General features: G+C 34.1%; 2 protein-coding genes across 3 annotated transcripts; one reads left to right on the plus strand and one right to left on the minus strand.

Annotated features, from left to right (window-relative positions):
* Positions 1-5,746: 5,746 nt before the first annotated feature.
* Positions 5,747-12,756, minus strand: LOC107960304 (uncharacterized). The gene is made up of 11 exons (XM_041096236.1): positions 12,295-12,756; positions 11,540-11,867; positions 11,370-11,444; positions 11,196-11,258; positions 10,790-10,984; positions 10,060-10,536; positions 9,236-9,955; positions 8,326-8,628; positions 7,970-8,125; positions 7,407-7,827; positions 5,747-6,808 (listed from the first exon to the last, which is right to left on the minus strand). The coding sequence occupies exons 1-10, from the start codon at positions 12,642-12,644 to the stop codon at positions 7,744-7,746; spliced, it is 2,751 nt and encodes a 916-aa protein (XP_040952170.1). The 5' UTR covers positions 12,645-12,756; the 3' UTR covers positions 5,747-6,808; positions 7,407-7,743.
* A 4,310-nt stretch (positions 12,757-17,066) lies between these two features.
* Positions 17,067-23,799, plus strand: LOC107960303 (dihydrolipoyllysine-residue acetyltransferase component 2 of pyruvate dehydrogenase complex, mitochondrial). 2 transcript variants are annotated; one of them, XM_016896621.2, is made up of 19 exons: positions 17,067-17,256; positions 17,425-17,518; positions 17,921-17,964; positions 18,134-18,228; positions 18,339-18,379; positions 19,056-19,117; positions 19,194-19,268; positions 19,364-19,456; positions 19,665-19,901; positions 20,038-20,110; positions 20,281-20,381; positions 21,640-21,725; positions 22,013-22,088; positions 22,516-22,583; positions 22,678-22,744; positions 22,833-22,928; positions 23,012-23,114; positions 23,194-23,289; positions 23,399-23,799. In XM_016896621.2, exons 1-19 carry the CDS (start codon positions 17,218-17,220, stop codon positions 23,467-23,469), a joined length of 1,617 nt encoding a protein of 538 aa, XP_016752110.1. In that variant the 5' UTR covers positions 17,067-17,217; the 3' UTR covers positions 23,470-23,799. The 2 variants fall into 2 exon arrangements, with proteins under 2 accessions (XP_016752110.1, XP_016752111.1); XM_016896622.2 differs by having other exon boundaries at positions 19,062-19,117.
* The last annotated feature ends 1,291 nt before the right edge of the window (positions 23,800-25,090 follow it).

Below are 25,090 nucleotides of genomic sequence, written 5' to 3' on the forward strand. Positions count from 1 at the left end.
TCCATCTCAGATACATTCTTGTATCTAACACTCAAACTCGAATCTAAATCACATAAATTTTTAGCTTGAAAATTTAGTAATGGGAAAAATTAAAGCCTCAACCAATCAATGCAAAAAAAAAGGAGAGAATAAATATCTATGATTTTCTATTTGCTATTAACAAATATGGAATATGATCTAGGACCGACTCTCTAAATACATAGAAACCTTGAAAATACTTGTCCAACACTCGTGTCTAAATACTCATAACATTATACGTTCGCATCTATAGAAACAAGAATTATGAGCTACAGATTTGTATAAACTTATTATATATTTATGGCCTTAGTTAAATAAAACAAAATAAGAAGAGGTTAATGGATCTCTTGATTATAAATTGAATAGCACCTTACTTGGGAGTTTGACATTGGCAAGTCCATTTTATGAATAATATCATCCTGCATGAACAACGAGAAGAGAAATAATGAGAAATTCTGTTCACTACCAAACTCTCCAGATGGACATGAAGTGTTCGAACCTATGTTACCCAGACCATTCATATTTGGACATGAGTACGAGAGTATGTGTTGGAACAAAGAGACAATAACAGGCTGTTTTGTATCTTGCTTGAATAGCAAGCCTCGAGCCTTGGTGAAGAAACAAACTCAGAAGCAAAAACAGAAAATGAAACTAGCTAGTGAATAACAGAAAAGAGAGAAGAAGATTGAATGAAAAATGAGCTGATATTTTTCATTAACACACCAACAAGGCATTAAGCCATTACATATTTCAGTCAACAAGTAAAACAAACAAGTAATCACCTAATCAACTACCTAACTCCACTAATTTGCATTGAAACTTACAAGATTAGCTTGTACAACTTGCATTGCTGACTTTTCAGTCAATCAATATCAAAACATTTACCTACTTAGTTCAACATGAACTAGATTACAAAACAGTCAAAATAGAACTAAAAAATAGCAAGTGGATTGGCAGCTTCAAACTTCAGTTGCTGCACACCATGGCACCACTGTTTGCTGCTATTTCTTCGAGCATGACCACCTTTGCATATCGTGCATGGCCACCTTTGCATGGGAACTAAACTTAACACTCCTCCTTAGTTTCCATACTAGTAACACCTAATTCCCTTTTGAATTTAACAAATTTAGACACATTGAGTGCTTTTGTGAAGATATCAGCAATTTGCACTTCTGAATTGCAATGAATCAGCTCGATTTCATGAGCTTGTTCCATCTCCCTTATAACATGCAACTTAATATTGAAGTGTTTGGTTCTGCCATGAAAAATGGGATTTTTTGCAATTGCAACAGTAGATTTGTTGTCACAATAAATCTCTATTGCCTCCTTTTGGTTTTGGTTTAAATCAGCCAAGATTTTTCTAAGCCATATGGCTTGATTCACAGCAGATGCAGCAGCAACATATTCAGCTTCTGCTGTTGATTGTGCCACCTGACTTTGTTTCTTAGAACTCCAGCAAAACATGCCTGAGCCAAGACTAAATGCATATCCGGATGTGCTCCTCATGTCATCACTCGATCCAGCCCAGTCACTATCAACATAGCCTATCAGCTTCATGTTTTCAGCCCTTTTGAACAATACACCATGATCAATGGTGCCTTTGATGTATCTTAGCACTCTTTTAGCTGCTTGAAAGTGCTGATCATTGCAGCAATTCATGTATCTCGATAGCACACTAACAGCAAACATGATATCGGGTCTTGTTGCAGTCAAATACAATAGACTACCAATGAGACTCTTGTACATAGTCTCGCAAATTGGTTCACCACTCCCTTGCCTCGAAAGCTTCACTCCAACAGCCATTGGTGTGCTTGTTGGCTTGCAGTTCTTCATAGAGAACTTATCCAGGATCTTCATAGTAAAATAACTCTGACTAAGAAAGATTCCCTTTTCTGTTTGCTTCACTTCCATTCCAAGGAAGTAGTTCATTCTGCCTAAATCAGACATTTCAAACATTTCCATCATTTTTCTTTTGAAATCTTCCAGCATTCTTCTATCTCCTCCAGTTACCAATAAATCATCAACATAGAGTGACAGGATAAGCTGAGTTTCAGCTTGGTTCTTCTTCACATACAGTGTTGGTTCACTGGGACTTCTCTCAAATTCCAAACTGAGCAAGTAAGAGTCAATTCGAGCATACCAGGCTCGAGGAGCCTGTTTCAGGCCATATAAAGCCTTTTTCAGTCTGTACACCATGTGTTCTTTGCCAGTGATCACAAATCCTTGAGGCTGCTCGATGTAGATCTCTTCTTCCAAGAAACCATTGAGAAATGCAGACTTAACATCAAGCTGATGAATGGTCCACTGATGTTGAGCAGCCAAGGCAACTATCATTCTAACTGTGTCAAGCCTGGCTACTGGTGCAAATGTCTCCAGGTAGTCCAGACCATACTTTTGGCTAAATCCTTTGACAACAAGCCTGGCTTTTAGCTTGTTCAGACTACCATCTGCATTCTGTTTTACTCGATAGACCCATTTTACTCTAATGGTCTTCTTTCCAGCAGGTTTATCAACTAGCTCCCATGTCTGGTTCTTCTCAATCATGTTGATTTCATTGACCATAGCTAGTTTCCAGCCTTCATCTGCCTCAGCCTCTTCAAAACTGCTAGGTTCTGCTATTGCAACCTGTGCCCTTTCATAAATATCATCTAGGGGCCTTGTGCCTCTCACAGGTACATCATCAACATCCATTTCAGGTCCTAGCTGCTCAAGTTCAACATGATTAGGCATTAGGTCTTCTGAAACTGCTTCTGGCTCATTTTTCTCCCAATTCCAGCAGGCTTTTTCATCAAAGATGACATCTCTGCTCACCTGGACTTTGTTTGTCAAGGGATCCAGAACCCTGTAGCCCTTCTTGACTGAGCTGTAGCCTACTAGAACACCTGTTTTAGCCCTTTTAGAGAGCTTGTCTCTCTTTGCTGCTGGTATTTGTGCATAACACAGGCAATCAAACACCTTCAGATGTGCCAAGGAAGGCTTGAAACCAGACCAAGCCTCGAAAGGTGTTTTGGATGCAAGAGCTTTAGTAGGAAGCCTATTTTGAAGGTAGACAGCAGTGTTTACTGCCTCAGCCCACATGGTCTTGGGCAGTTTCTTCTCAAACAGCAGGCACCTGGCCATATCCATCAAGCTTCTGTTCTTTCTTTCTGATACCCCATTCTGCTGAGGTGTGTAGACATTTGTAAGCTGGTGTTTGATACCAGCATCATTGCAAATGGCTTGAAACTGAGCTGAAGTGTACTCAGTGCCATTGTCTGACCTTATCGATTTCAGCTTGCAACCTGTTTCTGTCTCTACAGCAGTTTTAAACTTCACAAACACTTGAGCTACCTCAGACTTGTGTTTTAAGAAGAAAATCCAGCAAAACCTTGTAAAATCATTAATGAAGAGGATGAAATACCTGTTTTTGCTGAGTGATTCAGTCCTCATCGGACCACATACATCAGAGTGCACCAGCTGCAGTCTTTCAGTAGCTCTCCAAGCTGAATTTGTAGGAAATGGCAGTCTTGCCTGTTTCCCCATCTGGAAAACTTCACACACATCATCATGCTCCACTGAGCTGGTGAAGTTCTCTGCCAAGCCCTCTTTGGCCATTCGAGCCATTGATCTGAAGTTGGCATGTCCAAGCCTTTGATGCCAAAGCTTGGAGTCATCAACAGAGGCTGTGTATGCTGAGTTTGAGTCATTTGCCCAGTGAATCTCAAAGCATTTATCAGTCATTGTGACTGTCATAAGGCTTGATCCACTTGGATCAGTAATGTGGCATTGTTTGTCCTTGAACACAACAGAATAACCTTTCTCGAGTAGTTGAGCTATGCTGAGAAGGTTTCTATCAATCTCTGGCACCAACAGCACATTTGGAATGATCTTGTTGCCTGTGGGAGTACATATCAGCACTTCTCCTCTTCCTTCAGCCCTTATAAACTGACCATTTCCAACCTTGACCTTGGTTTTATAACTTCTATCCAAGGTTTTAAACAAGGAGGCATCTGGTGACATGTGGTTAGTGCAACCACTGTCCAACAACCAGCCTTTTGAGCATTTCTTCTCAGCAGCTAAGCAGGAAACAGCAAAGACCTGTTCTTCTTGGTCACTACTGTCCTCAGCTACTCGAGCTTCAACCTTTGACTGCTGAAATTGATTCTGCCTTGGCTTACTCCTGTTTTTACAGACCCTTTCAACATGGCCCTTCTTCTTGCAGTGCTGGCATACTGCTTCTGGCCTGAACCAACATCTGTCTTTTGGATGGCCTAGCTTCTTACAATATCTGCAGGGCTGGTCATTGCTCCTTGCAGCATCAGGCTTAGGCCTGCTTTTCCAAGGCTTTTTGCCTCTTTGAGCATTGGTGCTCGAGGCTTCTCTGGCCTTGGCCTGAAATGCACCTTCTTGGTGATCTTCAGCTCTGCTAGCTCTCCTTTGTTCCTGAGCATAGAAGGTGTTGATTAACTCAGTCAAAGAAATGCTAGCAAGGTCTCTTGAGTCCTCTAGGGAGGATATCTTTGCTTCATATTTCTCAGGCAAAGTGGAGAGGACTTTCTCCACAATTCTTGCCTCATCAAAGTGCTCACCTAGGAGCCTTATACTGTTAACCACTGCCATAATTCTATCTGAATACTGCTTCACTGTTTCTTCTTCCTTCATCTTCAAATTCTCGAAATCCCTTCTCAAATTCAACAGCTGATGTTGCCTTGTTCTCTCAGTGCCTTGAAACTCCTCCTTAAGCTTGTCACAGGCCTGTTTTGGAGTCTCACAGGCCATAATTCTGGTAAAGATGACATCTGATACACAGTTCTGAATGCAGGACATGGCTTTGTGCCTTTTGGTCCTCTCATTAGCATGTTGTCTGATCTGAGCTACTGTGGGATTAGCCCTCAGTGGTGCTGGCTCAGCATCTGTGTTAACAACTTCCCACAGATCAAAGGCCTGCAGGTAAGTCTTCATCTTTACCAGCCATATGTGAAAGCTTTCTCCATTGAAGACTGGTGGGGCTGCTGGTGAAAATCCTGAAGAAGCCATCAGGTTCCTTAGTTTGAAGCAACAGGTCCACTAAGACAACGGCTCTAGATACCAATTGTTGGAACAAAGCGACAATAACAGGCTGTTTTGTATCTTGCTTGAATAGCAAGCCTCGAGCCTTGGTGAAGAAACAAACTCAGAAGCAAAAACAGAAAATGAAACTAGCTAGTGAATAACAGAAAAGAGAGAAGAAGATTGAATGAAAAATGAGCTGATATTTTTCATTAACACACCAACAAGGCATTAAGCCATTACATATTTCAGTCAACAAGTAAAACAAACAAGTAATCACCTAATCAACTACCTAACTCCACTAATTTGCATTGAAACTTACAAGATTAGCTTGTACAACTTGCATTGCTGACTTTTCAGTCAATCAATATCAAAACATTTACCTACTTAGTTCAACATGAACTAGATTACAAAACAGTCAAAATAGAACTAAAAAACAGCAAGTGGATTGGCAGCTTCAAACTTCAGTTGCTGCACACCATGGCACCACTGCTTGCTGCTATTTCTTCGAGCATGACCACCTTTGCATATCGTGCATGGCCACCTTTGCATGGGAACTAAACTTAACAGTATGATTTTTCAAAGATATTATAAAAAAAGGAAAAATATTGACCTACTTATGACAGATAAGTACACTTATTTGACACTCACCTCCGAGTTTAGGTAACAAATGTCCAAACCTATCTAACTTGCCTTTAGATACCAACCAAAAATAAGTTATCATTTATCAGTCACTTCAATTTTCCATTTCACACTCATTAAAACAGAAAGCGAAAGGTATGTTAACATGTATAAAACAATCGCTTAACTGGCTATATACCTGATTTTCCCAATGCAAACATACATAATATAAGATAAAAGATTGTGTACCTCCCGTATTCCTGGATTTTGCAAGACAATACGAAGAACTTTACTAATGATCTTCTTAAGCATTTTCAGATGTGCAGCATGATCGACCATCAGTTCCGAAGGTGACTTGCAAGAATCCTTGAGTGTAGGAACTGTGTGTTCGAAATTGAGGTTTTCCTTAATAGTTTCAGAATGTGATGAATCGCTTTCAACTTCAAGAATTCCAGAATTATTTCCTAGATGATTTTTATTACCAAAATGTTCCCCGTTCTTGAATGATGATCCAAGAGAAACAGCTCTCGGCGTTGGTGCTCGATGCACAAATAACTTGATACCTGGAAAACCCTTTTCACGGCGATTATCAAAGGAGTCATCAACAAAAGGAGTGGATAAACCTTTGATAAATTCAGCTTCTCCAACACCTTCAACTGGAACAGAAGGAAAAATGAACAGTTCACCCGAAGAAACTAAGGCAAACAAATGAAAAGTTCCTCCACAATGTAAATCTACTGTGAGATCAAGCCCTCCTCTCATAAAATCTTTTTCATGTTCATCAAGCCACCTAGAAAATCTAGCAGCGCTACTTCCTGTGTGTGGCGGAAATTGAGAGCCACAAACATTTGCAGTTTTTGGTGCAGTTTTTGTGGCCTCCTCTATAGGCTCCTGCCTGCTCTGAAGAACTTCTTCCAAAGCAAATTTAATTTTTTCCATTGCTGTACCCTCAGGTTGTTTGCTAAGCATATTACAAAGGCTGTTTAAAGATTCCCTGAATCTTTTATTCTGCTTCAGGAAACGCATTCTTCTTCTACAAGCTCCTAGATGTGTGGGAAGGTTACCAAATGAGACCCTGTCTTCATCATATAGTTTTGCTCCAAGCCCCACAGTTTGTTTTACATATTGGATCACCAATTGCCTTAAAGAAAGACAAATATTCATGCAAAAATGAAGCAATTAGTAAATATACAAAGTGGAAAGAAAATTTCAAAAGGCAAAAAAGGCTACTATTTTTCCATTTTTTAAATTAGTAAAACATTTTTCAGCTAAGGTAGATACACTTATTATTCGCATGCAATAATTAAATGCAAACTTCATCCAAAAGAAAATTCCGTTATACCATGGAGGCCCTTTATTAGGAGTTGGATTGCATTTTGCCCCCTCTACTCAAAAAATGGACAAATTAGTCCCCATACATTAGATCAAAGAGCAAATCAGTCCTATTAAAATTTCCATCCATTTTTACCGTTATTAACTGGTCCATATATGTTTGCATGAAATACACTTGACGCGCCACATGTAACTGTTTGGTTATTCTGTTAATCACGCTAGTTTTTAACAGTAGAAATTGATGAATTTTTTTACAGAAAGGGCTAGCTTGCTCTTTGATCTAATGTACAGAGACTAATTTTCTCATTATTTGAGTGAAGGGGCAAAATGCAATCAGGCTCCTAGAATATTTTACAGAAACTTCATTGGAAACATGGAACTGGCATTAATTAATTCATTTTCCTTACCTATCAGCGTTTTTTGTCCACTTAAAACTTCTTTGATGTGCCGACTTCAACTTGGAAAATGCCGAATCATTATTAGGGGAATGATACTTGTCAATATTTGCTCCAGGCCTTTCAGAATCCTTTGAATGATCTTCTTCTTGCTGTTCTTGCAACTGACTTTCATGCTCTCGAGGAGAGGCTAATGTAGAATTTTCTTCTCCTATGAAATCTTCATCACTGCCGGCTGATCTAGGAAGGTTTTGCTGAGAAAATGGTTCAGTTTCATTGTCAACTTTTCTATGCTTCAAAGCTCTACCTTTTGCAGATCTTTTCCTTTTTCGAGAAAAGGAACTAATGATCAGGGGTTGGCATTCTGCCCCTGTGCATTTAATTTTTTAGCTCTTTGACGACGCCGGAGCTTAGAATAATACACACGAAGCACCTGCAACAATTTCAAGGGAGAAATTCTTCAAACAATAAAACAGGGAAGTGTTTTTTTCTTTTTTTTTCTCAATAAAAATGAAGATTAGTTTTATCAAATTAATAAAAACCATTGAGCAATGGAAAGTAAGACATCAACTAACCTGCTCCATGGGGAGATTTAGGTTCTTTGAAATCTCCTTACATTTTTTGTAAGGAAGTTTTTCATTGAATTTGACCTTGGCTAGAAGTTTCAGTACTGCTGCCTTCTGACCAACAGTCATTCTTCGAACTGAGGCCCATGAACTGTAACCAAAAATCTGTAAAACAATTATTAACAATTAACTTCCATATCTGGGATGTAAACTAAAGCAAGGAAATCATAAAGTCAAGGATAAAAGGGAAAAACATATAGAAGATTTCTATTTCCCTATTGATGAGGGTCTATATGAACATTTCTCATTTAAAAATTCCTGAGATTCATCAGTCATATAAGTGCAAGAATAAAATGTATGCAAACCTCATGAACAGTAGATCCAGGGAATGCATGTGAAGCATCTTTTAAATCAATCCCAGCATAAGTATATTCCAAAAATTGCCAGTATTCATCAATGGCATCTCTGTTTGAGAGAACAAACTCATGTCTGATCATCTCATCCATAACATGTCTGTCTGGGCAAAGATCAAGAGATCCAAAATTTGAACATGCTATGAGTAATGTTGGTTCCTCCATATAAGGCTTAAGCTCCAGGGAATAAACAGGACTGGCATGCAAAGAAGTGACTCCATCATCAGAACTTCCGCTATTTACCCGCCGAATCAACTATGCACAAGTATCAAAGTTTAGGCTTGATACTAGGAATATATATATAATATAAAAGAATATAAAGCAGTTGACTGAAAAAGAATTTGTAAATGAATGATAATTTATGCTTTCAAATCTAAGACAAGTGGTGTACAGCATGTAAAAATCTATTAATCATCATAGTATATATAGCTCTATAACAACCTACAGAATGTTTACTTTTCCATATATCTAGAAGTAGCACATCATTGAGTACTAGAATTGTCAAAAATGCTCATTTCATGAATCTAAAAGTAAACAGCATCAACATACATAATCATCTTAATGTTGCTGTCAACTAGATTTGATTCTGTTCTCTCCACAATTCAAGGGTAAGCACTAAGCAGTATGGTTTTGATGTTTACATAATCATCTCAAATTCTTTCATTGGTGAGTCAATCAAGCATGTGATTACCCAAACCATCTATTTAAGATACTGGTTGGTATCTACACCTAGGCAATAGTATCAAATTCAGATATTCAGAAAGCTAAACCAAGCAAGGTCCAATAATATGATACATGAAAAATATAGAAACAAAATATTAACATAATAAATATATTTTTAAACTTAAGCAAGGAGTTATACCTTCAGCCGCTGTAAAATAGATACAAGCAAAGACAGTCTCCTGATAGCTGAAGTATCATATAGTTCATTATTCTCTTCATTAGAAAGATCACGTAAATATACTCCCTTCTCAACTATAACAGAAGATCCGACAACTTGAAAGAATAGCTCAAGTGGAATTCCCTTGATAGCTCCTTCAACATCAAACGTGACACAAAGATTATGTAGATCATGATCTTGTCTCCCATATGATAAAACATCATCCCTAGCAAATAAACTACATGCATAGTCCCAGAGAAAACCATGCAACAGCCTTGCTCGAACCATTTTTCCACGTATGTATCCATTAGCCCGCATGGCTTCCATTCTAAGAGTTAGGGAATTTGAACTATATCGAGTTTGAGTTCTTTGTGCATAATCAAATAGATGAACTGAGTTACTATTCTTGCTCTTGAATGGGTCATGAGTTCGCTTGTGAAAAGACTTTAGTTTATTACGAATTATACCAATGACTTCAGAAGATAAACTCAGAATAGATGGGTGCAGGACCACCTTAACTTTACGGTTAAAGTTAGTATTCATAATCCCATTTAAATCTAGGTGTATACATTTGCAGTACCCTTCGTTTTCAAGTTTATACAGCATTTTGTCTACAGTTCTCCTGCCCATTATAGTACCTTTGTCTTTCTCTAGATTCACAAGTAACTTATATAGCTCTGATCTCAAGACAATTTTTTCAACCTGCATTGGTTTACACACAAATGCACACAAGAATAGCAGTTAATTATATTAATCAAATTACAGGGAACAAAAACTTATTTCCCTTAGGTGGAGGAGATGAATACCTGTAATCGTTCGAGTATTCTCTGCTCTCTCCGTGTGCTATCAACTGTTGAAAACTGATAGAGTTTAAGCTTCTTCATAGAATGAATTGCTGTGCTTGAAAACGTTGATCTTGTTTCATGGATTAACTCTTGTGGTTTGCACGTATTGGAGATACTATAGCTTGCCTCACTATCTCTTGGAGAGGAAGAAGAGAGCTTTATTTCATTCTCATGGTTGTTTGTCTTCCAAAGCGTATCACTTTCAAAATTCCAGAGATGTGAGATTCGGGCTGATCCATCTAAAATACTAGGACTGCCACCCAAACTTAACTTTTTTCTTGGAATTGGATTAGAAGATTCACTGTTCCTGGATGTCCGAATTCTGTATTCATGGCTCTTATTATGAAGTTCCATCTGCATCGGCATCCCAAATCTACTGCTCACTGAAAAACAGTTTCTGTGATTCGTCTTCTTATTAATTCCAAACCTCTTGCCTACCTGTTTCACAACAAAATTTATGAAAAGGTCTTAGATTTAGAGTAAAACTTTGTACATTTGTAGGAATCTACATTGTGAGAATCTAAAAAGGAGCATAAATGTCACAGAACAGACTGACAAAGAGAAATTTCTGTTTAGGCAAATAGTTCAGAAAATATAGTAGATATAACTTATTGGGAGTATGCTTGCTAATTGAACTTTTCTATGATTCTTGAAATATAGAGAATATTAAATATAAGACTCTTTGGCAAACCTCTGTAATATGCATGCCTTTGGATCCTGTAGCATCAATTGTGTCGTAAATCTGATGATCAATGGGAAGCTCCACAAGCTGGTTAGCTATTTGACATCTTCCAAATTTGAACTCTTTGCCTTCAACACATCTGGTTGTATTTCGCTCATAATCCAAAGGGCAAAACTTTTTTAGCAAATGTAAGCAAGGCTCATCCTGTAAGAACAAGCATGTTCATGCATAATTTTCAGAAACGGATATATCCATGAAATAGGAAAAAGTTTGTCGAAACATCGTAAGCAAAACCATCTCACAATTATATCATAGGCATAATGAATGAAAAAATTATACTCTCGAAATAAAACAATCTATAAACTAAGCAACAAGAGTACTCTAAATCATAAAATGCAGAAGTTATCAAACTAACCTTCCCATTCACTTTTACAGTAGTCTCCTCTACTAAACCAGCATTTATCAATCTGCCATATATCTATAAGAAAAATTTGCAGATGAAGAAATAGATGAAAACCATTAAGAACAAATCACCAAGATAATTTTAAAACACACACAACATCAACAACAAAAACAACAACAAATGTACTTTCTTCCATTCATGCCTCGCGTTCCGTGACCCAAAATAGCCAAGGTCACGTTTAATACCTGAAATGACAAGAGCCTAACATGAAAAAAAAAAGGAGAATGCAAACAACATCAGTATAATATGTCAAAAAGAAAATAAAGCTATCTGTCAATGTTTTAAGCATAAAAGACCTTGCCATGAGTTTCTTCAAGTTTATCACAGATAGTTTTAATTGATGGTAAATAATCATTTATAAGCACATCCTCCGAATCCTCTTTGCCAATACTTCCTTCATCTTTGGTAACCTCGAATTTCTCTTGAGATCCCAAATGCTTTGCATAACGGTATAAATGAATTAACCTTGTAGCTAACTTTTGTTTGCTGCTTCCTCTTGTTTTCTCAACTGCTTCTTGTCTTACGATTAAGCCTCTTTTCTCAAGCTTCCTTACCACATAGAAAAATCTATTTCCTTTGATTCCAAATTCCTTGCTAAGCTGATTTTGAGTTATTCCACTTGCTCTACAAACACAATTAAAATATTAATATAACAATAAAAGACATTCATCAGCAATGTCATATCATCCTTTTAATATACAAGATTTCAATCTACATTTGTTGTTTTTACTATCTGTTGTTAATATCACACCTATTTCAAATTTGGTATAGTTGGAATATATAACACAATGGAATATTCAACACAAACAGCTAAAAACGAGGATTTTATCATTCACAGACGCTAACTACTTCCAATTTTGAATTATTTTAAACATTAATAACTAAACTCTTTTTTGTGATCTGTTTATATAGATTTTCAGCCTTTTATTTTTGAAGAAAAATAAAAAAGAGTATCCAAACGGAATCACGGCTAATAAACACCAAAATTTAAAAAGAACCTGAAGTTAAAGCAAAATTTAAGAAGAATTAAAGGAACAATATTCAAATTAACCTTGCAGAGGCAATGCGTTGAAGAACGAATCTTTGTTGATTAACCTCTTTTTCTCCATCTCCAAAAGAAAAATCATAAACTCCTGAAAAATTATCACATAATTTGTCCTTAGCAACAATAATTAAATCCAGCTTTTCCGCATCCTCAAAGCGTCGAACCAAAGGATCATTGTGATCGTAAACACGATCACGCTTTTGGAACTGAACCGCCGGAATTTCGAGTAGGTTAGCCCATAAGGCTCGTCTAATTTCGACGCTCAAACCGAGCTTCGAACAGAGAGAAGATAATGCAACGCCATCAAGACCTTTTGAACAGATTTCTTCGAGAGCTGATGATATGATGGCATCCATCGATTGGAATTTTCGGCTGTGATCAACACAACAGTTTTTTTCTTTGAGGAAAAATGAATTCAAAGGGCGAATGTAATGGAGAATTGGCGGGAAGTGACAGCGGCGTGGGAGAAAGCGGTTAAAAGGAGTGTAGAGTACAAGCTTTTTTTAGTACTTTACTCCAACGGGTACCCGAAATAAAAAATTAAATAACATTTTTATTTTTATATTAATTCTTATAATTAAAATTAAATAAAGGTTAAATCACTATTTGGGACCTGAACTTGTTAACTTTTTTCACAGTATGGCCTGAACTCTTTTTTTGTCTAAATTAAGCCCTAAACTTGGTAATTATTTCTATTTTGAGGTTTGAACTAGACAACTATTTTCACATTATGGCTTGAACATTTTTTTTGTCCAAATTAGTTCTTGAACTTAGCAATTGTTCCCATATTAGAGCCTTGAAATTGGCAATTGCTCGTCTGGACTTTAAGGTTTTCAATGATTAACTTGAAAAAAAATATTCAAGCCCTAATGTGAGAACAATTACCAAGTTCAAGGCTTAACTTAAATAAAAAAAATTTAGTCGCAACAAGTTATTTAACCCTTTACGTAATTCATTGGATAAAGAGCTGAAATTTTAAAAAAAAGTACACTCAAAATTTAAAAAATTATAAAACATTAAAAAAATAAAAATGACTTCGAATTTCAAAAAGAAAATGAAAAGTTCGTAAAAATAAAAAAATATATCATGTGAAAATTTAAAAAAAATTAATAAGGGTATTAGATTTTAGTTTATTTGAAATTTTGCGAAATTAGTAAATTATTAAAATTACATTTATTCAAACGGTGAAAAATATTAAAATTACGAAAAATAAAACATCTATAATGGTAATGTATCGCAAAGAAAATAAAGAACACATCGTTTTAATGTAAAAACCCTTTTGGGAAAAAAATCACTGGCATAGACTTGTAAAACCATATTCTAATACAATGAGTGTAGTAATGTTGAAACACCTTATTCTAATTAATATTAAATTAATGGAGTGTAATAAAGTTGAAACATTATTCTAAAATAAAATAAAATAAAATAAAAGAAGTGTAGTTCTATATGAATTTTACTTTTATTTTACCACTGTATTTTATTTTAATAAGAACTCGGATCACTCAATTCTAACACAAACAAATCCATAAACTTTAAGGTAGAAAAATCTCAACTACTTTTTCAAGAGAATATTATTTTATTTCGATAAAATCATAAATACATCTTTTTCCCTAAAAAATAATTTCACCTAACAAAAATATACGAGGTTTTGTGAAATCTACTAAAGTGGGTTAACCCAAATCACTTTAAATACAAGAAGCCAAATGGGCGAATTGATCCAAGTGAAGAGAAAAAGAAAAAGGATGGAATTGGTAATATCTATTTTTTTGGAGAAAGAGATAAGATATTTCAACACAATGACATATTGATACCACGAGGAACAAGCAAAATAAACTCTAAAGAATAAAAAAATGAAAATTTGAATATATGTCCAGTGGATCACACCTACCAAGAAAAAGGATTTTATTTTGGTTCGACCTGTAATCTTGTATGAAATATTAGACAGTCTAAACTTAACAACACTCTTCCCCCAATATCCATTTCGAGAAAAAGATAATATGCAACTTCAAGCTGTCAATTATATCCTTTATGAAAATGGCAAATCGATTCGAAAAATTTTTGATACAATGGTTCAACTAGTGCGGACTTGTTTAGTGTTGAGTTGAGACCAAGACAACAAAAGTTCTTCTATCGAAGAGGTCTATACTTCCTTTGTTGAAGTAAGGACAAATAAGGGTGAGTATTTGATCGAATTGAATCGAATCGAATCGAAAATTTTTGAGTTAAACGAGTTTTCGAATCTCATTTTATCATTCTAACTTTATTTGAAAATTTCTCGAATCAAGTCGAATCGAATCGAATATATTTGTTCGAGTTAAATTTTAAAAAATAATTTTGGGTCCTTGTAAACACTGTCACCCATCATAATAAAATTTGTCCACCTTAATCAAATTTTTTATTAACTTTCATCACCTCATAATTTATTTATTAATTTTTTACATACTGGTTTGCTTATTTGCTTGCTTAGTTGTTACAATTATTTTCAGATTCTTGTCACTATGTATTTTGGAATTAAAAAATATATTAAATGTAAAAATATGATTTTTTAATAAAAGTTATTTTAAAAATAAAATGTGAAATTGATACCAATATAAAAATTTAACACCAATATTTTATGGCATAATTAATAATTCAATTTTAATATAAATATTCAATATGACTAAACAATTTAATAATATAAATAATATAAAATATGAAATTTAATTTAATAATATAAATAGTAGATATAAATAAAATTATTACTATTTATGTTTAGTGATTTTTTTTGGATAATTTTGATTTTTTTATTTGAGAGTAAAAGTTTAGGGGGAAAATAAAAAGTTTTGGGGAATAAAAGTTTGAGGGAAAATAAATAGGGGAAGTAAAATTTTGGAGGGAAAATATTTTAAAAAAAATTTTGGAGGGGGGAGGGTTTGGGGTAGATGAGAGGTGGGATGGAAAGGGAATAAAAGTTTTGGGGGAAAAGTGGGAGGAAGTAAAAATTTTGGGAGAAAATAAAAGGTTTTAAATGTTTTTGAGAGTAAAATTTTGAGAAAAAGTAAATGGGAGAGTAAAATTTTGGTGGGAAATGGATTTTGGGTAGATTGGGGGTTGGGAGGGGAGTAAAAGTTTTAGGGAGAAAGTGGGAAGGAGTAAAAGTTTTGAGGGAAAAATAAAAATGTTTGGGAGTTTGGGGTAAAAATGTAAAATATTATAGTTTGATATTCGAATTATTCGAATTCAAAAACTCAACTCGATTCGAACTCGAAATTTGATAAAAAAATTTGAGTTGATTCGAATAACTCAATTAACTCGAATAACTCGATTCGTTTAACTCAAAATTTGAATTTTTTTCGATTTTTTTGAGTCGAATCAAGTTTTACCCACCTCTAATGACAAATGATCTAATTCGGTATTTTCTAAGAATCAACTTAGTGAAAATTCATTTTTTTTAAATCATAAAAGAAGTGATCTGTCAAGTTCAAAACTGTAAGAATTGTCTGTTTGTGGTGTGTGTTTAACTGTAATTCGTTTTTTGTTAAAGATATGTGATTTGTATAAAAAAATAAGCACTCAAAATAAATAAATCATCTTTTATAATTCGGTTCACCCAAGTCAATTTAATTAAAAATATATAATATAAAAAATAGTTTTTATTTAACTACAAAATAAGGGTAAATTACACATAAGTCTCTAAACTATTAGTAATTTTAACTAAACTTTAAAATGTTACAAAATGGTCATTGAATTATTTAAAAAATTTTGTTTGAGTAATTAGGCTATAAAAATTGCCATGGTCTTATCCATAAAGGTGTTCAAACAATCGATTCGGTTGTTAACCGAATCAAATTAGTATTAATCGAATTAATCGAACAATACAATCCTTTAATAGTTAATCGAAATTTATATGTTTTTGTTTTTTATTAAAACAAATATAAAACATATAAAAAATACATTGATAATGTTCATTTGTCTTTGAAAGTTAACCAAATTAACCGAAAATTTAAGCCTTAAAACACTACATAATTATTAAGTTTGATTAATTATACGATTTCGAATAGAATTAACTGATAACGAAATTCCAAAAAATCATTGACCGACCTTCGATCAAACTGAGTTCGACCACCGACCGATTAACCGAATTAGATCGGTTCGGTCGGTTAATTCGATTTTAACCGAAATATAAACACACCTACTTCTCCATTCACACCACCAACACCAATTGAAAACTCTTATTTTCCTCTTATTTGAATAGTTTTCTTATCCAATTTCCAATATTGACCATAAGATCAACTTAAATCTAAATTATGTTTGTTTACTCATTAATAAGTACAATTTGTTGAATCGTCACTTGGAACTCGCCAGTTAGGCTTTTAAGAAAAAAAATTTTAACAACCCAATAACTTAAATGAAAACTTTCAAATAATTTAATGATTAATTTGTGAAATTATGAAATTAAGTAACCAAAATATAAACTTACTAATAATTCAATACCCTTTAATTTAATTTACTTAAAAAATTATATTTTTATAAATATAAAAATTTAAATGTAAAACTGGAAAGCAATTGGAATAGATGAATACTATCATAAAAATTTTAATTTAATTTGATGTGAATAATCAATTTAAAAATTAAAAATTATGAAGAAATTAGGTATTTAATTTTTTATGTAACCATAAGATTAATTATATATTTTTTTCTCTCAAAACAAACAGAAAAGCAATTAAAAAATTAGGTGACGTCAGATCCCTCGTGCCGCCAAACCCTAAATCTTCCCACTTTTTTTTTCTTCCTACCTAACCAAATAAAATTTAAAAAGAAAAAAAAAACAAATTTCTATTTTTCTTGCTCTCTCTTCATCAATTTAGAACATAATTTATTTTCCTTCTTTTTTTTTTCCTTTTTTCTTTTCCATTGCTTTGAATAAATTTGCTGTGATCTTAGAAAATCATGGCTTACGCATCTCGTATCATCAATCACTCTAAAAAGGTACCCAATTCACGATTCGTTACTTGTATGTATGGATAATGGATATGTATGGATGACTTTGAATCAGTCCTAGATTCAAATTCGTTTATAGATCATGGTCGAATTATAGCTTTTAATTTATGTTTTTTTTTTAGCTTTGTTATTTGTTCTGAATTTCTGTTATTACAGTTAAGGAATGTTCCTAACTTATTGCGGCATGATCATGCGGTTTTGGTTCGTTGCTTTTCCAATGGAGCACAATCCTCTGTTTGTAAAAGTGAAGGTACATAATGCTATCAAGATGGTTTTCTTACTTGTTTCTCATGTATGTTGGGGTGGAAAACTTAAAAGAATTGAACAGATGAATATTGGGCATGTACCTGTATCTGATACTCACACTTGAGTCCGAGTAGCATAAATATCAAGTTTCTACAATCATTAAGCATGAGAGCTATTTTGTGTTTTATTCAGCCAAGTAGGCAATCAAAAGCCTCCCAGTTAGATGGTTTTATTGAAGGTTTTGTCATACCTTGTAAGGTTTGCTTATATTTCTTGCTAGGTTCACTCGTGCCGACCGGCTGGTTTACTAATTTTTACTTTGAACTTGTAATTGTATTTAGTGAGAGGTAATAGTTTGTCAGTTTTCTGAAAGCGTAATGGAGTGGATAAAATTTTGGTTATGCAGCTGCAGAAAGAGAGAGGGTATCCAAGTTTGTTGCATGTTACCATGTAAGTGCCTCCTCTTTTTATCATTGGTGGAGCAATAATTACTGTAGCATTTTTGTTGCATATTTTCCTTTTTCTTTGCTGCAGACTATGCTCTGCTTGTGTATTACATTCTTGATTGAATTCAAGACTTGGTTTGCCAATACTAACTGTTCCACATCTTGTTATGCAGGTATCATCTGGTTTACCTAGGAACAATTGTTCTAGGACAACAATGAGATTGGGAATTCCAACAGGTGGTGTGGCATACAGCAGAGAGCTCACATGGTATTCATTCCAGCATTTTTTGTGATCTTATTGGAAAGTTTTACTATTTCCTAGTAATGGCTTTAAAATCATTTCAAGCATCTAAACATTTTCCCTGTATCCATTATCAGTTCTCAGGTACAGTCAAGGAGAGGATTTGCATCAGATGCAGGTATAGATTATTGCTACAAATGTCATAGGTTGTACTGGTATCTTCTACTTTGTATTCTCTAAAGGAGCCTATTTTTTAAATTGTTAAAAGTTGTGCACTGACTAGTGATTACAACAAGAATGTGTGTTTAACTTATGAACCTACTAACCTCATGCCAAATGCTAATTTGTGACTTCATTGATGCGCTGTAATATTATATTATTCTTAATTCCTTCTGTGGCTTGTTCAATACCCTTCTTTATGGGACAGCTCAGATGATAGGAATGTAGTTTATGGATAATAAATTTGTGTAATATGAAGCTTGTTTATCTGGTTTCTGAATAATAAGTAATGTGACTGCACTATATTTAAGAAGCAAGACATTATTACTATAGTTCATTCTTCTTCTCTCTTTTACAAGGCATTGCTATAGAACCTTTCTTTATTACTATTTTTGTTGTTCTAGTTTTATCACTTAGGTTATGCTGGATTGATGTAGCATATTTAGATTTTTCAAGTTGTTTTCACCAGTATATAGGTTTGTTATATTTATGGCTGAGAACATGGCAGTTGAAATGATGTTTAAAAAGTGTTTTAAATTGAACCCTGTGCATCGGTTCAAGGGTTTTACATTGTTTATTAACTGTTTCGTCATTTGTTGTTGCATGACATACTCAATATTGCTAATATTATAAAGTTTCAGGCTTCCCTCCTCACCAAGAGATCGGAATGCCTTCACTCTCTCCCACAATGACAGAGGTGTGAACTGTTCTAGATCTTTGCAAAATATCATAAAACATTCTATGGTTTTCTTTTAAGTTTTCCATTTATGCAGGGAAATATTGCTAGATGGTTGAAGAAAGAGGGTGATAAAGTGAATCCTGGTGAAGTGCTGTGCGAAGTTGAAACTGTAAGGTTTTCTCCTGTCCAGATAAAATTTCTTCATTTACTTTGCTCATATCAGAAACCAGTATTCTATTTTACAACTTTGTTTATTGTTCGAAGGATAAAGCAACTGTTGAGATGGAATGCATGGAAGAAGGTTACCTTGCCAAGATTATAAAGGGAGATGGGTCAAAAGAAATCAAAGTTGGTGAGGTAATGATTTTGTGACACTCATGTGCACATATTTATCTTTCTTTGGTCCTCCCTTTTGTGGATAGGGGAGTTTGTATGACTAGTAAATAAAGAAGCAGCATCTTGGCTTTGCATTAGATCTTCTCTCTGTTGCTCTTTTGCTACCAGAATCAAATACAATTTATGTCAATATTTGTGCAGTTAATATTATTTATTTGTTCTTGTGTAGATAATTGCCATCACCGTTGAAGAGGAGGAGGATATTGCAAAGTTCAAGGACTATAGTCCTTCAACATCAGATTCTGGTGCTCCTGCAGCAAAGGAGCCCGCAGCTCCTCCGCCTAAGCAGGAGCCTGTTCAACAACCAGTTAGTTCACCAGAGGCTAAGTCCAAGCCCAGTTCACCTCCTTCGGAAGATCGTCTTTTTGCAAGTCCTCTTGCAAGAAAAATGGCTGAAGATCACAAGGTTAGTTATATTATATATGAGTGCTGTAACTGGAATTTTCTTGTTGAGAGAAAAGTCGCTACTATAAGGATAGATTATAGAATCATTTATATCAATCTCTTTTAACATTTCTCCATTCCTTTGGATGAAAATATAGGTACCTCTCTCTAGTATCAAAGGAACAGGTCCTGATGGGCGCATTGTGAAGGCTGATATTGAAGATTACTTAGGTATCATATTTAAATTTCTGCAGCATTGGTCCCTGATAAGTAATGCTATATAGTAAAGAATGGCTCTTCCCCCCTCCAACAAATCCTTTTGCCTTTTCAGTATCTTCAATAGTATTGGTTTCCGTATTATTGTCACTTGTGATTACTGGGGCGTTTTCACTTTATTGTAGCTTCACGTGGGAAGGATGTTTCAGCACCAACACCTAAGACAAAGGATGGAAAACTTGAAGCTCTAGATTATGTAGATATCCCTCATTCTCAGATACGAAAGGTTAGTTAAAAATTGTCATTATTTTTATAATTTTAATGAAAGTCCAAAGTTGTTAAGCATTTATGGTACATGGGCTTTATTCTATGCATCTACTTCTTAGTAGATGGTCCCTTTATAGAATTTATGCATTTGATTTTGTTTTTGTGATAATCTGCATTAAATTTGAAAGGTAACCGTGCTACACGGCGGGATTTAGAAGATGTAATTAATTTTTTTCTCAATTACTGTTCTGTTATGATAGTATTTATTTGATTTATGTGACGCGTTTGATAAATGTCTATTTTCAGAACTTCAATTAGTAAGGAAAAGAAATAGGTTTACCAATAACATTTTTTTTAACTCAGCAATGTTTGAGGCACAATTTTCCTATTTTTAATTTTTAAAATACAAATTAGTTGAGTTTTTGCTTTAACAAGAAGTATATGACTTTCCAATAAGTTTGTTATTATTATTTTTTTTGTAAGCTTTAGTAGAGTGTTGTAAATTTTTTTTTTTTTTTAATTTGAAGAATGGTTCGAATTTTTTTCTAAATACAATCCTCCCAGCCTAACCCCCAAGTACACCAAGGTCGGATAGGCGTCATCTACTTACAGATTGGTTTTTCAAATTTTTTGAAATCTCACAATACCCTTAGTAATTCTCAAAATACCTTTTCTTGTTCTTTTTGAAGATCATCTCTGTGCGAATAGTTTGACATTTGTAGGTTACTTTAATGGTATACATTAGAAAAATCAACATGTAGTGTTAAATTTTCGAAAAGTTTAAGGTAAATAAATCTGTAGGAAAAGTACCCAAAACATGGTCCCATGAGAATTCCAGTCTCACTGGTTCCAATGAATTGGGTAGAAGCACCCTCCAATCATAGGCTCAAGGCAAGAGTGTGTCAAAAAGGATTGGCAACTTTAAATAGCACAAAATGAGTGGGTATTGATATATAGAGGTTACATATTTTATTATCATTTTGCCTATCATTTATCACTGCTGTTTTTTCTACCCAAATCTCACAAAACTAAAAGCCGAAAACCCTTCTAAAATAACCATCCTTGTGGCACTCTTAAATGACCCTAAAATTGCCTAGGGTCAGAAATCAACTTACTGTTAAATAGCAAAGTTCCAAATTTGACCATTTTTGCATGAGAATACAGAGAAGTCGGTATCTTTTAACTTCTTTGTTGTCTCCTCATGTCAATGTCAATTACTTTGTTTCTTTTATAATAATGTGCTTTGTGAGTCTAATTTCTGCTATCATTTTTGACAGGTCACTGCATCACGCTTATTAATCTCAAAGCAGACTATCCCACATTACTATTTAACAGTGGATACATGTGTTGACAAACTTCTGGAGTAAGTAATAGTGCTTTGATCAGTAAAAGTATCATGGACGTCCTTGTACTAAGAGTCAGATTGCATTTTCCCCCCTCTAATAAAAAATTTGACTAATTTGCTATTTGATTTAACAAAAAGGACCAATTTGCTCTTTGATTTAATGTATAAGGACTAATTTGCCCATTTTTTAAGTAGGGAGGCAAAATGCAATCCGACTTCAAGATACTTTTACCTGCTTTGATCTTTTAAATGGTATGCAATTATATGATATATCTGATAATTTTGAATTGTTTCTTTGTATGCAGTTTACGAAGCCAACTCAACTCATTACTGGAAGCTTCAGGCGGGAAGCGTATTTCTGTCAATGATCTTGTAATCAAGGTAAACAACTTTCCTTTTTTTTCTTTTGTTTTTCCCTTGAAGTTCAAGGTTGACAACTTTCAATACGTTTATTTGTTGAGCTTTGAGATGTTTGAAGTGGTTCCTCATTTGTTGCTTTTGATGCGGTCCAAGGTTTTTCCTATAGGTTTTTGTGTAATGGCAAGTGGTTATTATAATGTTGATTTCACATGGCAATTCTTGATCAAGTTCATGCCTTGTTATATGTATTTGCTTTTTCGTCCATATTAACCTTCAATCATTACATGAAATTACATAACCATTTCTCAAATCATTGTTTTCTTTTGGAAATATTTAATTCAAATGTAGTGCATATTTGATTAGTGCATATTTGATTTTTCCTAACTGAACGGCCATTAGAATATTGCAATTTTCATTTAAGATACTTAGAAGTCTTTTTTGACTGCAGGCTGCTGCATTGGCTCTCCGGAAGGTTCCTCAGTGCAATAGTTCATGGACAGATGACTATATTCGCCAGTGAGTATATTTTTACTTACAAACCGATCAATTCACTAGTGATAAACCGATAATGCATATCATTATGACTCGTCTTCTTCTGCTTCTAACCCAGGTATAACAATGTCAATATTAATGTAGCAGTGCAGACAGAAAATGGACTTTATGTCCCTGTGATCAGGGTGCCCAATCATTTCAACTTATTGCTGTTTTCCTCATTCTGTCTATACTTTTCTAGTTTAACTGATTCCTTTATTTTACGTATTGCAGAATGCAGATAAGAAAGGATTGTCCTCAATTTCTTCAGAGGTCAAGCAGTTGGCACAAAAAGCCAAAGAAAATAGCCTAAAACCCGAAGATTATGAGGTAAATAATTATGGATAGGATAGTACGATAGTGTCATTGGATCTATATGGATTATATACATGTTGGGTTTTGTCTCTTTGCAGGGCGGTACGTTTACAGTTTCTAACTTGGGAGGGCCCTTTGGTATCAAGCAATTTTGTGCCATAATTAATCCTCCTCAATCAGGAATCCTCGCTGTTGGGTCTGGTAAGATTTTCCCTTAAATTTTCCCAACTCAAGTCATATTCACTTCTTCTTCGTAATCAGTGGAGTTCACTTCGTACAGCTGAGAAAAGGGTTATCCCTAGCTCCGGTCCCGAGCAGTTCCAGTTTGCATCATTCATGTCCGTAACTCTAAGCTGTGATCATCGTGTCATCGACGGTACATAGTTCTAGAGTCCCAGTAATATATGATTAAGCCAAGTTAAACATCGAACATCATCTCGGTGTCCTTTAGACAATCTAATTAACTCGACTTACTGTTCTCCTAGGTGCAATTGGTGCTGAATGGCTTAAAGCTTTCAAAGGCTACATTGAGAATCCGGAATCAATGTTGCTCTAAATCAACCGGTGATTCTTGCTTTTCTTTTTGGTTTTAGACATATTTCCCTGCTACGATTATTTTCACATTGGGGCATTGAGTGCATTACACATATTCCGAATCGATTTTTGTCACACCGAATTAATATTTTTCGGGAATAAGGAAGAAGGATCGATAGACAATCGAGGAACTGGAATTCACCTCACATAGAATGTAATAACCCCCATTTCACATAGGTCCCTTGTACTGTGAATAAAACTTGGAATGAATTTTCGGGTATAGGCAATTGCCAAACCCATCACATTTCTATTGCTTTTTCTTAACTATAATCAGAATGCTTCCACTTTGTTATGATTTTGCATCATTATTCTTTTCTTTGTTTGAATCAACAACTCCTAAGACCGAGAAATTAAATCGAGAAAATCGTATACTTATTTGAACAATAGTTTCGATATGTAGTGTTTTTTTTTATAATAAACAAAACTCGCAAAATTTCGTGTTACTACAAAAATATTTCCCTCATTATAGTACTTACTATAAATTTTGTAATGCATTATGTAACAAAAATTACAATATATTATCATTTGTTATTGCCTGCATAATATTTTGTGTAAAGTAGTGTTATTACAAAAAAATACCACCTTAAATATTACCTAAATACACAAATTATTACGTATCACCCTAATGTATGCTACACAAAAATACACATTCTATTTTAATATTTTTTATAACATAAAATTACATTTTCACCTTTATTTTGGTAAGTATTAGCTCGAATAGTTTAATTATGTCTTAACTAAAGTTCAAGTTTAAAAATTGATTCTGTGTATTAAATCCCAAATTTTAAGTCAAATTCAAGTTTATAATTACTCAAGTGTAACTTGATTGTATATATTTATATGCTATTAAATTTTGAGTTGGTATTTGGTACGTTAGTATTTTTTTTTTATAAGCAGCATTGAAAAATTGACATTTGTCTCTTTTTAAATATGTTTTAATATTTTATAATATCTTATAGGACACTTCTTAATTTCCTCTACACAAGCAGAGTTAGGAGACTGACAAGTATTTTATATGATTATAATAAAATATTTAAAAACACAAATGATAATTTTTAAATTACTTGTAAAAAAAATACATTAATAATGTATGAAATAGTAAATTTATAAAATTTAATAATTACCATGAACAATAAAGCTAGTTTTTTTTCAACCGGTTGGACCTAAACTTAGGTAAGAGAAAGTGAAAGGCTCGGTTTGATCCGGCTGATCAAACATTTAAGTCATAGAAGTCAACAAGTTTTCCTAACCATGTGCTGGGACACACGCAATAATAACTCAGTTTCAATGGATATGGATTACACGTCATCAACACAGTCACCCTCACGGAAACCGGTTTAAATCCTCTGCATCACCGCCTACGTTATACAAAATACAAATATCCAAACATTGGAATTAACAAAGTGAAATTAAATAAAGGGAAAAATCACTATTTGAATTTAATTTGGCTACAACTTTTATGTTAGAATTTGAAGTTTTTCGTCTAAATTAGTCCTTCAAATTTATCATTATTTTCATATTGTTCTTATATTGTTGAATTTTTTTTAAAAATTAGTCCTTAAACTTGACAATAATTAACAAAT

The sequence above is a fragment of the Gossypium hirsutum genome, chromosome D06, assembly GCF_007990345.1.
Source record: "Gossypium hirsutum isolate 1008001.06 chromosome D06, Gossypium_hirsutum_v2.1, whole genome shotgun sequence".
Lineage (NCBI taxonomy): Eukaryota > Viridiplantae > Streptophyta > Magnoliopsida > Malvales > Malvaceae > Gossypium > Gossypium hirsutum.

What these genes read in the sequence shown, in the direction of transcription:
- LOC107960303 (XM_016896621.2), top strand. Translation starts at nt 17,218, where the DNA reads ATGGCTTACGCATCTCGTATCATCAATCACTCTAAAAAG. An exon ending in TACAGCAGAGAGCTCACATG is followed by an intron (nt 18,229 to 18,338) that starts GTATTCATTCCA and finishes ATCCATTATCAG; the next exon opens with TTCTCAGGTACAGTCAAGGA. An exon ending in TGTGTTGACAAACTTCTGGA is followed by an intron (nt 21,726 to 22,012) that starts GTAAGTAATAGT and finishes CTTTGTATGCAG; the next exon opens with TTTACGAAGCCAACTCAACT.
- LOC107960304 (XM_041096236.1), bottom strand. Translation starts at nt 12,644, where the DNA reads ATGGATGCCATCATATCATCAGCTCTCGAAGAAATCTGTTCAAAAGGT. An exon ending in CGAGGCATGAATGGAAGAAA is followed by an intron (nt 11,259 to 11,369) that starts GTACATTTGTTG and finishes TTTTTCTTATAG; the next exon opens with ATATATGGCAGATTGATAAA. An exon ending in AAGGCATGCATATTACAGAG is followed by an intron (nt 10,537 to 10,789) that starts GTTTGCCAAAGA and finishes GTTGTGAAACAG; the next exon opens with GTAGGCAAGAGGTTTGGAAT.